This window comes from Coregonus lavaretus, assembly GCF_964263955.1.
Source record: "Coregonus lavaretus genome assembly, chromosome: 11".
NCBI classification, from domain to species: Eukaryota; Metazoa; Chordata; class Actinopteri; order Salmoniformes; family Salmonidae; genus Coregonus; species Coregonus lavaretus.
The window spans coordinates 26,958,750-26,976,350 of NC_139998.1; the positions used below are offsets into that span (position 1 = coordinate 26,958,750).

The following is a 17,601-nucleotide window of genomic DNA, read 5'->3' on the forward strand; positions in this document are numbered from 1 at the left end:
TTTACCGGTAATCCATTTTAGAATACGGCTGTAACGTAACAAAATGTGGAAAAAGTCAAGGGGTCTGAATACTTTCCAAATGCAACGTATATATAAACTATATTTGACTACCTTGAGTATTTGAAAAGTTGGCCCAGGTCCATTTCACACACAGATCTAGGGTCAGAAACACTATGTCACACAGAGATCTGAACTGTGTATTCTTTGTGTGTGTGTTGTGGGTCTGTAGGTCATGTCTACTGCAACAGAGCAACAAGAGGAAGTGGGTGAGGTGAGTGGGCACTGTGTCACACACAACAGCCCCGGATACACACACTATGACACACCTGGACACATACACTACAATGACACAGCCAGAGACACAGACCAGGTGGAGGTGTTGGACTCGTCTCTGTTCCAGTACAGCTCTGAGGTTGAAAAGCTCTTACCGTCTACAGACCAGCACCCCACCACGGGCCAGGTAGTCTGTCTCTCTAAGATTCCGTCTGGCTCTCAGATTCCATGTGGCACTCTTAAGATTATGTCAGGCTCCCTAAGATTCAGTTTGGCTCGCCAATGTTCCACCTGGCTCTCTAAGGTTCTGATTATAACTGTGATGATGTGTGTGTTGCAGGAGTTGGTGATGGAGCAGTCAGAGAAGATAGAAACACTTCCTAATGTGCCCACACACACCTCTATCACACACACTTCTATCACACACACTCTGCCCCCTGAGCACACACACACTGAGGAGCCTCCAACATGGGGCAGAGCCCAGCAGGAGGCTGAGGCTGAGAGGAGGCGCGGAAGTCCACCTGTCGATGAGGAACACACTGATGACCTCACTGCTTTGGGAGCCAATGGAAGTGCTTACTTGGGCTCTGTGGGAGGCAATGAGAGTGCTTACCCGGGCCATGTGGGAGGGGAGAGGGAGGACATGACAGAGCCCTGGGCCCTGAGTAAACCTGCACCCCTTACATCAGCCCAGGAGACCCTCAACACCCCACACACTACTCTAGAGGGAGACAGAATGATGGAGAGAGAGAACACAATAGGGAGTGTGATGGAGAGAGAGAGGACATTGGAGCCAGTCTCTATGATGGAGAGAGAGAGGACATTGGAGCCAGTCTCTATGATGGAGAGAGAGAGGACATTAGAGCCAGTCTCTATGATGGAGAGAGAGAGGACATTGGAGCCAGTCTCTATGATGGAGAGAGAGACAACGATGCGCAGCCTGGTGGACCTGCAGAGGAAGGTGGAGCAGAAACAACAGAGAGACAGAGAGAGACAATTACTGAGGGTGAGACAACTACTGAGAGTGAGTGGAGGGGATCAAGAGACAGAAGAGAGAGAGAAGGGATAGAATAGACAGGGAGAACTACTGAGGGTATATGTGTGAGAGCTAGCGAGAGAGATATGTACTGAGGGTGGGTTTTAGGAAGAAAGGCACAGCACAAAGAAAAAAAATATTATAAAGAGAAATGTCACTGAGGCATGTGACTACTTCCTGTGTATCAGGTCCAGGAGCGGCTGACAATCATGCAGAACAAGAAGTCCCAGGAAGACCTGATGGGCCTCAGACAGACTGACAGACTCAGACACCTCACACATAACCTGCCCCAGGTGACAAACACACACAACCACATGTAATATACCCCGTTGTCAGGCATTGGAGGGGGTGTGTGATTCTGGGCTGTGTGTTTCTGTCAGGCGGATAAGAGCCAGCAGAAGACAGTGGTCAGAGAGAGACTGGAGCAGCTGAGGAGAGAGCGCTCCTATGTCATGCAGTCCAAACGAGACAGGTAACACACACAAGTAATACGTAAGAGATACAGGTAACAAACCAGACTGGTGTCAAGTTCCACCTTTCACTCGTTCTTTATTCTCCCTCCTTCCCTTTTCCTCTCCCTCCTCCCAGGAATACAGCAGGCTTCAAGGAGCTGCTGGGTCCAGTTGGACTCCACAGTGCAGAGACAGACGACACTGCTGACTCACTCAGGCTAGCCACCAACGCAAGCTAATTATGCATCTATGTCACTAGAAATTGGATCAGTATTTGCTGGTTAAAGTCCCGCTCCGGCTGTTCCCCCGCAATCTGTCAGTCGCTACACTACTACCCAACCCGTTCACTAGCCATACTGGTTTCAGTTCAGTAATTTTTTGGGTATGCACAAGTCAGCTTTAATTAAACTTTCTGGCTTCTTCTGTCATTGGCTTATACTGTAGCCTGATGGTAAGTGGATGAACACAAAGAGAGCTGATGGTGACAGTTTATTATACAGTTTAATTGTCATCCTGACAAACATGAGCATCATCAACAATAATAACATCATTTACTAAATAAAGCCTGTCTGTCTGTAGCATGTCCATCCAGTGGCCTATTTAGCATATATACAGTGACAGTCACATGACTACATCTCTACAGTTTAAAGTATCCTCCTATCCACTCCATCTGTACTGATCTGACAGAACTGGACATGAGAAAGGAAATCCATGTGTGGCCTAGTAACGCTATGCTGCTTTCACCTGGATCATGTTCAATAGGGCACACTAAAGCAAAATGTTGAAACTGGAAATGATTGTTTTTCAGGTAGTGTTCCAAAACATTTGTGCCAACTGACCATGACCATGCTGTCTTGTCCCATCAGTGCAGATGAAGAACAGGAATTTGGATAGGAGGGGAGGAGGCAACTGTAGAGTATTGAGATGTGACCATGCACAGGGGCTGGTATTTACAGAGCTAAGAGAATGGAAGTTGAGATGGTATATGTGATAGTTCTACTGGCATGGAGAGTTGTGTATAATACAGAGGTCAGAGGTTAGGGGTTAAAGGTTACATGAAGTTCAACACATTCAGATGTTTTTATCTTTAATTGAACATAAACAGGTCTCCACTTACACTGCCGCTACACACAGAACAAACACCGCTATGAGCAGAGAAGCCAGAACATTCTACAGCAGCTCACACACACACCCAGCTACTAAATCAGGTCACACACACACACACACACACACACACACACACACACACACACACTCAGTTTAGAGTATGCTACTCAAGACACAAGCTCTGTGGTCACACGCACGCATGCACAAAAGCACAATCCTCACACAGAAGAGAAACATGTTCTGACTGAAGGTAAATAAGCCTAAAGATTCAAGCTATTTGATTGGTGGAGAGAAATCTGAACCAGGTAGTCCCGAGGTGCCTCGGCGATGGGAGACGTTTGAGCTTACAGGAAGTGATGCAATAGCTTTCTGTGTGGCTCAGCAGGCTGCCGTGAAGACCAGGGGCTATGGTAGGCCTTTGTTAAATGTGTTTTCAGCATGCCCTGGTGTGTGACTAAGACTAGACTACGACACTGAAGCCTGTTAGAAGATAAATTAATAATTTCACCAGACAATATTTTCATTTTATACACAAGGTTCCCAAATGACAACGTTTCCAGACAGATGTAGAGCCTACAAACCTAGGATGTCAAATGGTCACTAAACATCCAGCACAGCCTGCTGACCACACCCAAACACACACACTGATTGGCTGATGGAGGAATGAAGCGGATGGAGGGTCCTGATGGGACCTGGAGGAGGGGCAGTAGAGGGGTGCCCTTCTCTCAGTACTCAACAGATGGGCACACAGACTAGCGAGAGAAGGGTGTGTATGTATGGTGTGTGTGTATTCAGTCTACTGGTGGGCACACTGTACCCCCGGGCCATGTGGTCCCCCCTCCTCATCAGAGCTGTCATTGTAGGCCTCTCTCCTGGCCCCCGCTGACCCCTGACCTCTGACCTCACAGTCCTGGAGGTCAACCTCTTCCGCCTCCGATGAGATGACTGGAACCTCCGCACGTGCAGGCAGCAGATCCTCTAACTCCTAAAAACACAAGCAAAACACACATTCTGTATATCTCAGTACCAGGTTAGCCGGTAATAGCCGGCTTTTGGATGATAAAAACAATGAAAAGTCAATAAATAAAATTGGCGCTGGCCAATTGTCTTGGGGGGAAAAAAAATCCCATTGAAAAACAATGCTATTTAGCCCATTCATTGATGAAAATACCAGTCGATGTAAATACATTTGACCGGTCATGCTTATCGGAAAATCAGTCAGACAATGTGAGAGCTGCTGCTACAGCTCCTGTTGCTGCTGGAGTGAAACATGATTTTATAAGCCCAATCATTGTGCAACAATTCTAAATGAATGAATGTGTTAACTGTTTTGATAGCCACCATTAACAATAGCTACTGTTTTTATTTCTCAACTGGTAATTGAAGTGCACTTCCCATTCAAATGCCTTCAGAAAGTACTCACACGTTGACTTTCTCCACATTTTGTTAATACAGACTGAATTTAAAATGGATTACATTTTAGAAGAAAAAAAATGTGTCACTGGCCAACACACAATTCCCCATCATGTCAAGGTATAATTGTGTTTTTAGACATTTTTACAAATTAAAAATGAAAAGCTGAAATGTCTTGAGTCAATAAGTATTCAACCCCTTTGTTATGGCAAACCAAAATAAGTTCAGGAGTAAAAATTGTAGTAAAAATGGTAGTGGGGTTGGAGTAAAGGGGGGGGGGGGGGGGGTAGAAGGATTACTTTATCCTATCCCAGGTATTCCTTAAAGAGGTGGGGTTTCAAATGTCTCCGGAAGGTGGTGAGTGACTCCGCTGTCCTGGCGTCGTGAGGGAGCTTGTCCCACCATTGGGGTGCCAGAGCAGCGAACAGTTTTGACTGGGCTGAGCGGGAACTATGCTTCCGCAGAGGTAGGGGAGCCAGCAGGCCAGAGGTGGATGAACGCAGTGCCCTCGTTTGGGTGTAGGGACTGATCAGAGCCTGAAGGCGTTCTGTCTGATGCTGTCTGGTACCAACGAGTATGACATTGTTGCTGCCCGTAGCATTGAAGGCAAGGGAAGTCAGCGAGCATCTGGCCTCCCTTGATAAAAAGTATACAAAAATGTGCCAATCAGCATTGAGTTAAACTGAGCGAGCTCAATTGTGAATAGTGCTGGCGCAACAACAAAAAAGTGTCAGGGGAAGCTAGCTTGGATTTTGGCATCACTTCTATCAAATCCCATTGAGAGCATACGTCATTGACAGAAAAACTTGAATTGTTGCATCTCTTTGTGTTGTTGTCCTCCGGTGGCTGGCTAGCTAGCTAAAATGGGCCCTTTCCTAAATTAGCCATGTATGGAGATAGTGGTTTTACTTAATTCTCCATACTGGCCAATGATTATAACGGCTATTCTGATCCAACCATTATCTCATACATTGTTGTGCCCCTGGCCTGAGAGGATGGAAGTTCAATATGTAGCTAGATGTAGAAGGCCCTGGGAGAGTGGTGCCAGGAAAATAACCTCTCACTCAACGTCAACAAAAGGAGATGATCGTGGACTTCAGGAAACAGCAGAGGGAGCACGCCCCTATCCACATCGACGGTGGAAAGCTTCAAGTTCCTCGGCGTACACATCACTGACTATCTGAAATGGTCCACCCACACAGACAGTGTGGTGAAGAAGGCGCAACAGTGCCTCTTCAACCTCAGAAGGCTGAAGAAATTTGGCTTGGCACCTAAAACCCTCAAACTTTTACAGATGCACAATTGAGAGCATCCTGTCGGACTGTATCACCGCCTGGTACGGCAACTATAAATACAAATAAAAGTATTGCCTATAGATTATTTAATGAAACCCTGGCTGGCTGTTGATGTCCTAGGTCAGGGCACTCCAACCCTGTTCCTGGAGCGCTACAAACCTTCCTGTAGGTTTCTGCTCCAACCCCAGTTGTAACTAACCTGATTGAGCTAGATTAGGGTTGGAATGAAAACCTACAGGATGGTGGCTCTCCACAAACAGGAGTTGGAGAGTCCTGTCCAAGGCAATAGATCGCAAAGCAGTATCCTCGCTAAACTTTTTGGAAATGGCAAGTTCACTTTCTCATCCATAAACACAGTCAAATGCAAATACAGTTCAGCAGCTCAAATCAGCAGGATGTGGGGCATTGTTATTAGGAAGGACATCTACCATGGATGGATCGCTAAAATAATTATGACCACACTTCATCAATTTAAATATTATGGGGAGACCTATACATTTGGCAGTGTAGAGCATTATCATCCAGACAAGACGTTGAAATTAATGAAATATCTTCACACCTACAATAAAAACCTCCAGGCTTCTGTCATAAGAGTAAAAAATTAAAATTACAGGGGGCAGTTTGGAAAAACTAATCCTGTGTGTATTGTCCTCTGGAATACCACACATGCTTGGATAATAATTACAAAACCAACGTCTCTAGTAATGCCCGTCCAAATAGGGCTATAACATGCCAAAGAACAGGTTTGTCAGAATAGAGTGCGCCGCATCATCCCGTGGGATCCGTCAAGGCTGCACACAGCAGAAATATTACTGAAATATTATAGTTCCTACATATCACCTTCTATAAAAAGAAAAAAAGAAGAAAGAAAAAAAGAGGCATTTTTTAGGCCAAAGGGCAGCATCATGCTCATGTCAGTCCTCTAGAACACAAATGTAGTCTCCCTAGTAGGACTGCAATAATGAGATGGTGTGTATGTGTGTGCGCATCCGTATTAGTGTGTTTTGTGAGTTGAGGAAGAGTCGACTCCTACAACTTGTTGGTGTAATCTTTGCAGATTTTTATTTATTTGGGCTGGTAAAAAGTCTGAGCGTCTGGCAGATTTTTTAAAATCTACCTGCTACAGTGGCTAGTGGACCAAAAAGTTAATTGTATGCCCTGCTCTGTGTGCAATAAGTGTTTAACATGATTTTTTAAAGACTACCTCATCTCTTTACCCCACACATACAATTATCTGTAAGGTCCTTCAGTTGAGCAGTGAATTTCAAACACAGATTCAACCACAAAGACCAGGGAGGTTTTTCAATGCCTCGCAAAGAAAGGCACCCATTGGTAGCTGGGTAAAAAATAAAGCAGACATTTAATATCCCTTTGAGCATGGTGAAGTTATTAATTACACGTTGGATGGTGTATCAATGCACCCAGTCACTACAACGATACGGTTGCCGAAAAGGAAGGAAACCGCTCAGGGATTTCACCATGAGGCCAATGGTGACTTTAAAATAGAGTTTAATGGCTGCGATAGGAGAAAACTGAGGACTGATCAACAACATTGTAGTTACTCCACAATACTAACCTAAACGACAGAGTGAAAAGAACAAAGCCTGTACAGACAAAAAAATATTTTTGCAACAAGGCACTAAAGTAATATTGCAAAAAATGTGGCAAAGCAATTAACTTTTTGTCCTGAATAAAAAAAAAATATGTTTGGGGCAAATCCAATACAACACATTACGGAGTACCACTCACCATATTTTCAAGCATAGTGTTGGCTGCATCATGTTATGGGTATGATTGTAATTGTTAAGGACTGGGGAGCTTTTCAGGATAAAAAATAAACTGAATGGAGCTAAGCACAGGCAAAATCCTTGAGGAAAACCTGGTTAAGTCTGCTTTCCACCAGACACTGGGAGATTCATTCACCTTTCAGCAGGACAATAACCTAAAACACAAGGCCAAATCTACACTGGACACTACATTTGACAGTGCTTGAAATTTTTTGAAAAGAATAATGGCAAATGTTGCACAATCCAGGTGTGTTAAGCTCTTAGAGACTTACCCAGAAAGTCACAGCTGTAATAGCTGCCAAAGGTGCTTCTACAAAGTATTGACTCAGGGGTGTGAATACTTATGTAAATGAATATCAGTTTTTCATTTTCAATAACATTTGCTAACATTTTTAAAAACATGTTTTCACTGTCATTATGGGGTATTTTGTGTAGTTGGGTGAGATTTTTTTTTACTCCTGAACTTATTTAGGCTTGCAATAACATAGGGGGTGAATACTTATTGACTCAAGACATTTCATCTTTTCATTATGGGGTATTGTGGGTAGGCCAGTGACACAAAATCTAAAATTGAATCATTTTTAAATTCAGGCTGTAACACAACAAAATGTAGAATAAGTCAAGGGGTACGAATACTTTCTGAAGGCACTGTAACGGTAAACTGCCTAGAACGCGTCACACACCACTTTGCAATGAGCTGGAGGTAGTATGAATTTTGAAAACATATACTTAATGGTTTGAAACCTTAACATTTTACTACATATTATGAGGCATGTTTACCTTGCTTCAAAGTAGCCTAGCCCCTCTGTGTCTCACTCACTCACTCACTCACTCAACTGCGTTCCGACTGCTCCCTCTATACACGCGTGTTGAATGCGCCTACAGAAATAAATGCCTATAAAAACGCATCTAACTGATGGGATTAACAAGCTACGTTCCTTGCCAAATGATGACAGTTAAATCACAAATTCAAAATGGACTGGTTGACTGAAGTAGGGAAATATGTGTTCCAATAATGAGCTGCAATTCTGGAACAATTGCGTCATTTTCGACTTACACGCCGACTACACCTGGCACGCGCGTGCGCCATCGCGCCGCATGTTGATTTTGTCCATCCACACCAGACGCGATCAGGAACAAGCAGGTTGAAATATCAAAACGAACTCTGAACCAATTATATTAATTTGGGAAGAGATCGAAACACATGAACCATTCATGGACATTTAGCTAGCTAATTTGTCATGGGATATAAACATTGGGTTGTTATTTTACCTGAAATGCACAAGGTCCTTTTTTTCTGGATCTTTGTAGAATTTTGACCCATTTTGAGTGACACACACAATCGTGGGGGGAATGTAGTTTCTAGTAAATGGGGAAATGTAGTTTCTAGTAATCTCTCCTCCTTCGGTTGTCGTCTTCTTCTTCGTCTGTGGACTTTATATGGCGGTTGGCAACCAACTTCAAGGTGCATTACCACCACCAACTGAACTGGAGTGTGGACCTCAGTTCATCTTTCAATCACCCACGTGGGTATATGCTCCTAAAAACCAATGAGGAGATGGGAGAGGCGGGACTTGCAGCACATCAAGAGTCAAAACTAGAACCAAGTTCTATTTTAGCACCTGGCTACGCAGACGCTCGTTAACGCGCGCGAGCAGTTTGGGTTAAATGATTGAATAACGTGTACATTTATTTTGCAACGCTCAAGCACGCAACACCGGCGGTGTGGTCAGCATGTTAGGCTACTTTGCGGTTGTCACTAGTTACCACAGCCACAAAGTCAAAATCGATATAAGGTAAAAACTCGTGAAAACAAAAATGTGCTTTTTGGTCTTAATTTAAGGTTAGGGTTTAGCATAAGGTTAAGAGTTGTTTAAAAATCAGATTTTAAGAAGAGAAATTGTAGAAACCGGTGGGGTTTATTACTTTGTGGCTGTAGTAACTAGTGACGACCCTACTTTGCAAACTGCTAGCGCAATCTAAAATTGGTTAGCCTATAACCCCACTAAATATAGACAGGTTCCAGACTAAAAATATCCTAAAACAAAGATTGTATTTTCCATCAGAATCATTAAGCATAGGCCTACTCATCAAGCAGATGTCATGGCCATAATTCATCCCCATGCAGTGTTCAATGTGGAATTGTTAATCCATTTAGAAAATTCCAAAATAACATAATAAATTAAATTCAATGTCTGTATCTCGAAAAGAAGACCGATTTCGGATGTAACCCTGACAAATGTGTCTTTCAACTCGACAAATTGTGCCCCATTTCAAATTATCACTCTTTGAGAATAACTGTTCCAGACAGGAGATGTGCATCACTTCTGTTCCATTTTATTTGGTTATATTACATCATTGTTTTTTAAAACTATAAAATAGGTCTGTCTTGACTGTGATAATGGCTAGGGAAATAAGAGCTTCTACAAGCAAGTGCCACACTGCTGAGGTTAGTACCTTTTTGAAGATTGTGTTCCACTATATAATATAAAAACTTGATATGAGGGCCTTCCAAGTGGCAAAGCAGTCTAAGGCACTGCATCGCAGTGCTTGAGGCGTCACTACAGACCCGGTTTCGATCCCAGGCTGTGTCACAACAGGCTGGGCGGCGCATAATTGGCCCAGCGTCGTCCAGGTTAGGGGAGATGGGGGGAAAAGGTCCAGTTTTACTAAGCAACAAGTAGGAATGGTTGGTGAGCTGCTCAGGATACGGTAAAGGAACTGGGTAGCCAACATAGTATGTCTCTGTGAATAATTCTGCCTTCAATTATCATAACACACTGACCTATGTTCAAAGTTGTCTTCTAGCCTACTCTTCTTCATCAGGAGTTCATCAGGTGACTAGTTAACTTTAGCTTGGCTCTCTCTGTGTGTTCGTGCCGTGGGAGGAGGGGTTTCTTCTTTGTCTGAAAGCAATGGCTAGCTAGTATGCTAACTATTCTAGCTAACTAACTGGCTGAATAAGTTGACGACGGACTCGCTCAAGCTGTCGGGACTAACCCACAACGTTAGACACGGACACGAATGATCTGCTTGGCGTGTTGACACACTGGTGGTTTGTTGTGGACGAGTATTGGTGCTAAACCGTGTTGTTGGAGTCCGACATGCTAGTTGGCTGTGGTGTCATATGACTAGGTGCCCTGGACGATTTTCACGGAAGAATACTGTACCAAGTTAGCTAGCTGAATAAACTAAGTTAGTCTATTCCTAGAAAACATTGAACCGCAGTAGTTTACAACAATTATAGTTTCTGAGGTGGAAGTTGGGAGAGTTATAATTGGGTGTTTCAGTGAAACGTAAGTGAGGGAGGCCCCGCTCTCTCCTTTCCCAGATGTTTAGTTCATTTCATTCCGATCTCCTTTGCATTATTGTAGCCATTTTCTGTAGCCTGTCAACTATGCCTCTTTCTATCCCTGTTCTCTCCTCTCCGCACAGGCTATACAAACGCCTCACACCGCGTGGCTGCTGCCTCTCTAACCTGGTGGTCCCTGCACGCACCACCCACGTGGAGTTCCAGGTCTCAGGCAGCCTCTGGAACTGCCGTTCTGCTGCCAACAAGGCAGAGTTCATCTCAGCCTATGCTACCCTCCAGTCCCTCGACTTCTTGGCGCTGACGGAAACATGGATTACCACTGAAAACACTGCTACTCCTACTGCTCTCTCCTCATCTGACCATGTGTTCTCGCATACCCCGAGAGCATCTGGTCAGCGGGGTGGTGGCACAGGAATCCTCATCTCTCTTTTTCCCCTGACCCATCTGTCTATCTCCTCATTTGAATTCCATGCTGTCACAGTCACTAGCCCATTCAAGCTTAACATCCTTGTCATTTATCGCCCTCCAGGTTCCCTTGGAGAGTTCATCAATGAGCTTGACGCCTTGATAAGTTCCTTTCCTGAGGATGGCTCACCCCTCACAGTTCTGGGTGTCTTCAACCTCCCTACGTCTACCTTTGACTCATTTCTCTCTGCCTCCTTCTTTCCACTCCTCTCCTCTTTTGACATCACCCTCTCACCGTCCCCCCCTACTCACAAGGCAGGCAATACGCTTGACCTCATCTTTACTAGATGCTGTTCTTCTACTAATCTCACTGCAACTCCCCTCCATGTCTCCGACCACTACTTTGTATCCTTTTCCCTCTCGCTCTCATCCAACACTACTCACTCTGCCCTTACTCAGATGGTAATGAGCCGTCGCAACCTTCGCTCTCTCTCTCCCGCTACTCTCTCCTCTTCCATCCTATCATCTCTTCCCTCTGCTCAATCCTTCTCCCTCCAATCTCCTGATTCTGCCTCCTCAACCCTCCTCTCCTCCCTTTCTGCATCCTTTGACTCTCTATGTCCCCTATCCTCCCGGCCGGCTCGGTCCTCCCCTCCTGCTCCGTGGTTTGATGACTCATTGCGAGCTCACAGAACAGGGCTCCGGGCAGCCGAGCGGAAATGGAGGAAAACTAGACTCCCTGCGGACCTGGCATCTTTTCACTCCCTCCTCTCTACATTTTCTTCATCTGTTTCTGCTGCTAAAGCCACTTTCTACCACTTTAAATTCCAAGCATCTGCCTCTAACCCTAGGAAGCTCTTTGCCACCTTCTCCTTCCTGCTGAATCCTCCCCCCCCCCCCCCCCCCCCTCCCTCTCTGTGGATGACTTCGTCAACCATTTTGAAAAGAAGGTTGACGACATCCGATCCTCGTTTGTTAAGTCAAATGACACTGCTGGTCCTGCTCACACTGCCCTACCCTATGCTTTGACTTCTTTCTCCCCTCTCTCTCTCCAGATAAAATCTTGCGACTTGTGACGGCCGGCTGCCAAACAACCTGCCCGCTTGACCCTATCCCCTCCTCTTCTCCAGACCATCTCCGGTGACCTTCTCCCTTACCTCACCTCGCTCATCAACTCATCCTTGACCGCTGGCTATGTCCCTTCCGTCTTCAAGAGAGCGAGAGTTGCACCCCTTCTCAAAAAACCAACACTCGATCCCTCTGATGTCAACAACTACAGACCAGTATCCCTTCTTTCTTTTCTCTCCAAAACTCTTGAACGTGCCGTCTTTAGCCAACTCTCTTGCTATCTCTCTCAGAATGACCTTCTTGATCCAAACCAGTCAGGTTTCAAGACTGGTCATTCAACTGAGACTGCTTTTCTCTGTGTCACGGAGGCTCTCCGCACTGCTAAAGCTAACTCTCTCTCCTCTGCTCTTGTCCTTCTAGACCTGTCTGCTGCCTTTGATACTGTGAACCATCAGATCCTCCTCTCCACCCTCTCAGAGCTGGGCATCTCCGGCGCGGCTCACTCTTGGATTGCGTCCTACCTGACCGGTCGCTCCTACCAAGTGGCGTGGCGAGAATCTGTCTCCGCACCACCTGCTCTCACCACTGGTGTCCCCCAGGGCTCAGTTCTAGGCCCTCTCCTATTCTCGCTATACACCAAGTCACTTGGCTCTGTCATATCCTCACATGGCCTCTCCTATCATTGCTACGCAGACGACAAACAACTAATCTTCTCCTTTCCCCCTTCTGATAACCAGGTGGCGAATTGCATCTCTGCATGTCTGGCAGACATATCAGTGTGGATGACGGATCACCACCTCAAGCTGAACCTCGGCAAGACGGAGCTGCTCTTCCTCCCGGGGAAGGACTGCCCGTTCCATGATCTCGCCATCACGGTTGACAACTCCGTTGTGTCCTCCTCCCAGGGTGCGAAGAGCCTTGGCGTGACCCTGGACAACACCCTGTCGTTCTCCGCTAACATCAAGGCGGTGACCCGATCCTGTAGGTTCATGCTCTACAACATTCGGAGAGTACGACCCTGCCTTACACAGGAAGCGGCACAGGTCCTAATCCAGGCACTTGTCATCTCCCGTCTGGATTACTGCAACTCGCTGCTGGCTGGGCTCCCTGCCTGTGCCATTAAACCCCTACAACTCATCCAGAATGCTGCAGCCCGTCTGGTGTTCAACCTTCCCAAGTTCTCTCACATCACCCCGCTCCTCCGCACACTCCACTGGCTTCCAGTTGAAGCTTGCATCTGCTACAAGACCATGGTGCTTGCCTACGGAGCTGTGAGGGGAACGGCACCTCCGTATCTTCAGGCTCTGATCAGGCTATTTCTTTCTTGCACAGAATGACAAGCTGACCAATTGATTAAGTAAATTGTTCTACTATGGGGGATAGTACATTGACATAGACTAGTAATTTTGCTGTTCATTTCTCATCTTATTGTGCATCGGAATTTGGTAAGAAGGACGCACGTAGTTGCATCCTCGACTTGTTCTGTTAAGATGAATTACCATAATCTAAATGTGATTTCTGTCATTCTGAGCACTGTGGGTTGACGCCCTAATTAGGTTATGCACCCAATGCATATGGGACCGGTAACTTCTTAGAATGTACGGTAAATTAAAATGCTACCAGTCAAATGTCCGGCGGCTCTTCATTTTCCTAATGGAAACCCTGCTCAGTACAATCATGTAGACAAAGTGATGGTTGAGACAATGAGTAATGTCTTGGACTGTGAACTAAGTGGTTGGGCACCTTAGGCAGGCCATTTGGTTCTTAGAGGTACTCACGGAGAGTTTCTCAGGGCTGATCCAGTTGTTTTCAGGGAACTGGACGTCAAACTTGATGAACAGATCTCCCTTCTCAAAGGGGTTCCTGTACTGAGGCATCCCCTCTCCCTTCACCACCCGGATACAACCTGACACAAACACACACAATCATCAATTTAATGATACAGGTCGGACCAAATAGATATATACTTGTGGTGGTGTGTGTGTACCTGGCTCTATAACCTTGCCGGGGGGATATTTGACAGCGAGCTGGCGTCCGTCGAGGTGTGTGACTGCCAGCTGGAAGCCACACAGAGCTTCCACCAGGCCGATACGCTGCGTCATGTGGAGGTCATGGCCATCACGACGGAACCCCTGCAGAACACACACACACAATGAACACTTTCTCAGTACTTTGATCTAACCTCTCTGAATGACAAGTGGGCGAGAGTTTCAGGAATGTCTCAAACTCAGGAGATGTGAATTGAGGGCCACCTTCATGGAGGAACCTAAGGAATTTCCAAACACTTCACTAGTAGAGGTTTCCAGTAGTTTGTTTAAGTCTTCAAGTACTCTCTGCTACAGTGTGTGAGTGAGTGAGTGAATGAGAGAGATTATTACCTCATGCTCCTTCTCCTGTAGGACCAGTAGTATGTCTCCAGGCTCAGTGCCTGGGGCCTGGTCAGCCTCTCCTGTGAAGCTGATCTTCTGGCCGTGTTTCATGCCTTTATCAACATGGACCTCCAACAGCTTGGTCTCCTTGTTCACCTTACGACCCTCACACTTCTTACAGCGGTCCTTCTCACTGATCACCTCCCCTACACAAAAACATCAGACGGATTAGTTTCCTATCAAAAAATGTGTTTCAATAGTGTATTCATAAAATTGCAGACTATGTGAATGTCTGTTGTCCTACCCTCTCCGTTGCAGTCTGTGCAGACTGACTGCATCTGTTGGACCATGCCAGGAGCCAGCTGTCTGATCATGATCCTCATGCCTCTCCCTCTGCAGGCCACACACTTCTGCACCGCCCCCGCTTTACCCCCCGCACTGGAGACGGACCAAAGACAGGAGTAAAGTATCACATTAATCAATATAGCTCATGTTAAAGATGTGATTTATTTAAAAAAGTGGAGTAGCCCGGTACTTCACATGAAATACATTCTTTAAAAGTGTGTAGACTCACCCATTGCAGGAAGCACACAGGACATTCTTGCTGAGCTGTAGTTTGGTTGTTTTACCATTGTAGAGGTCTTCCAGTGAAACTCTGTTAGACAGGTAGGCAGGGTTAGGTAAGGCATAACCAACAATGTCTGGATGGAAGACTAGAGAAGTGAAGGGAGAGTAACTGTCACTCACTTGAGGGGGTGCACCATGTCCTCTCCTCTCCTGCGTCCCCCGTTGCGTCCTCCCCCTCCACGTCCCTGCCCCCCCATAAAGCCAAACAGCCCCCCTCCAAAGATGTGGGAGAAGATGTCGTCCATACCAGCCCCTCCACCACCTCCCTCCCGCAGTCCCTGCTCACCATAGCGGTCATACAGCTCCTTCTTCTCTGGATTGGTCAGCACCTCATAAGCAAAACTGATCTCCTTAAACTGGGAGAGAAGGGGTGAACCATTAGGGACCTGCCATTCTTTATCATAACTACCTCCCACAGACATTCTAAAACCTCAGGTGACATTTTCCCACTGTTTACTTTAAATCTGCATGAACAATCACCACATGCAGTTGTCTCACAGATACTCCCCTCCCATCTCAATAGTCTAATGTGGTTTACTTTCCTCTCCTCGTCCATCTGCACTGATGTTACACAGGACAGTTGAGAGATGCAGAACATGCCGGTTGGGAATTGGCTTTCACCTGCCAGTTCTCTCAAGTCAGTGCTGTAGATGAATCAGATGAGACCAGGAGAGAGAAGGAGCCTGTACAGACTAGCCAGGTGCACTCCTGCTCTGGACAGGAGGCCATTTAAGTAATACCAAAGTCAATTAATACCCGTCTTGGTTACTGCTCAATACAGATAGGCCTGTGTAATGGTACTACCATGGCTGGTGATCGTGATGTGGCGTGTTTAGTGTGTTGCATGTGTGGTGTTGTGATTCGTTGTGTGCTGTGTCACATGTTGTGATTGTGTTGTGTGTATAACCACCTGCCTCTTACCTTGTCCCCGGCATCTGGGTTCTTATCAGGGTGGTACTCTTTGGCCAACTTTCGGTATGCCTGCACACACAAAAGAGACATAACTACATCAGTTACTGTCTCTGGGCTGTTATAGGGCCAACATTTTTCTAACTGCGTAGCTTTACACTGCTGCTGCGGCAAGAGCAACACTTGGTGAATCTGAAAATCTTCCAGCTAGCTAATAGGCTAACCAGACAAATGAGATACATTCTAATCGTATGTACTAACCGGCTATAGCTAACTACTGTAGCTAGCTAGCTAACACATAGCCGAACTAGTACCGCTATGTTTCTACTCTGACAGCTTTGTTTTCCTCACGCTAACGTTAAACCAGCTAGCTACTGCAGCTAACGTTGCAGTTTTGTTTTCCTTACGCTGTACTGCAGCTAACTTCGAGCAGCAGTCTCCAGTGTACCGTCTAGCAACGATCGGTCTCTGCCTGGGATAACGAACGTTACTTTCCTATGCATTAAGGAAGGCCTAACATTAGTTTCCCAGGTATAAAATAAATCTAACCAAATTCCTAACAGCTAACTAGTTAGCTAGCTACCTTAGATCGAGTTGTCAATAAGAGAAAGACACAGCTAGCTTTTCATTATATATTTGCTCCAGAAATATGCAGTCTAACTCGCAAGGCTAGTTAGCTTAGCATCTGAACAGTGTTGGCAAGGCCACATCAACCCTGTTTTGCTGTCTAATTATTCACAAACATGTCTGTCTGTCTGTGTGTGTGTGTGTGTGTGTGTGTGTAGGCACTGTGGTGGTGTTATTTTGTTAACCATAATAACACAAGTCACGTACCTTCTTTAGCTCGTTCTCGGAGGCGGAGGGTGAAACTCCGAGGATGTCGTATAGCTTGGTATCCACAACGTTGGCCATAATGCTCGCTAGCTAGTAGGGCTACACAGAAAGACCTGCCGAATTACTGATGAAAGAAAACGAGAGAAGACAAGCCGGGTGGAAACGTCATACGCAATGCGTCAATTTGAGTCAGCGCGCTGTCAGTCAGCTGATATGCTCCAGAGAGATAGCAGAGATGATGGGGTGTCATGTACTGTTAGCTACAAACATACATATTTACCCGTGTAACATTATCTCTAGGCTAACAGTTCTAGCTTTGGATAACGCCGGCTTGTCAATTTTGGAAGTATCCTTCTGACTGTGTCACCTAGTTAGCATTTTTACTAATCTCCTATTGTAAATAATCCGTCAGGTCGGGGGCATGCATATAGCTGTTTGAGAGCTATGGTTTAATGGTGCTACCCATACTGTTGGGAATTGTAATATTCAGCGGTCTCTCTACTCTATGCCACAACGATAAGTCACACGTGCCCTTAGCTACCGTCTTTTAATTGTGCGCGTTCCCGCAATAGTGTCCGCCATTTTGATAAAAAAAAGATGACCGCATCCTTGTCTGTCTTGCTCCAATCTTGAGGGTAAAAGCGACAATTCATTTACTGGCGCTGGGATTAATTGTACTATACACGGGTGGAAGGGTCAGGCAGCCTCTGGTG

General features: G+C 45.7%; 1 protein-coding gene across 1 annotated transcript; it reads right to left on the bottom strand.

Annotated features, from left to right (window-relative positions):
* Positions 1 to 2,237: 2,237 nt before the first annotated feature.
* On the bottom strand, positions 2,238 to 17,148 carry LOC311137292 (dnaJ homolog subfamily A member 2-like). The gene is made up of 9 exons (XM_084171720.1): positions 16,889 to 17,148; positions 16,067 to 16,126; positions 15,266 to 15,501; positions 15,093 to 15,173; positions 14,823 to 14,956; positions 14,528 to 14,724; positions 14,137 to 14,281; positions 13,928 to 14,055; positions 2,238 to 3,853 (listed from the first exon to the last, which is right to left on the bottom strand). Exons 1-9 carry the CDS (start codon positions 16,964 to 16,966, stop codon positions 3,665 to 3,667), a joined length of 1,248 nt encoding a protein of 415 aa, XP_084027846.1. The 5' UTR covers positions 16,967 to 17,148; the 3' UTR covers positions 2,238 to 3,664.
* Positions 17,149 to 17,601: the final 453 nt, after the last annotated feature.

Excerpts from the sequence above, each read along its gene's own strand:
- LOC311137292 (XM_084171720.1), bottom strand. The coding sequence starts at position 16,966 with ATGGCCAACGTTGTGGATACCAAGCTATACGACATCCTCGGAGTTTCA. Across the intron at positions 15,174-15,265 it reads GACATGGTGCACCCCCTCAA|AGTTTCACTGGAAGACCTCT; the intron begins GTGAGTGACAGT and ends CCTGTCTAACAG. Across the intron at positions 14,056-14,136 it reads CGGCAAGGTTATAGAGCCAG|GTTGTATCCGGGTGGTGAAG; the intron begins GTACACACACAC and ends TGTTTGTGTCAG.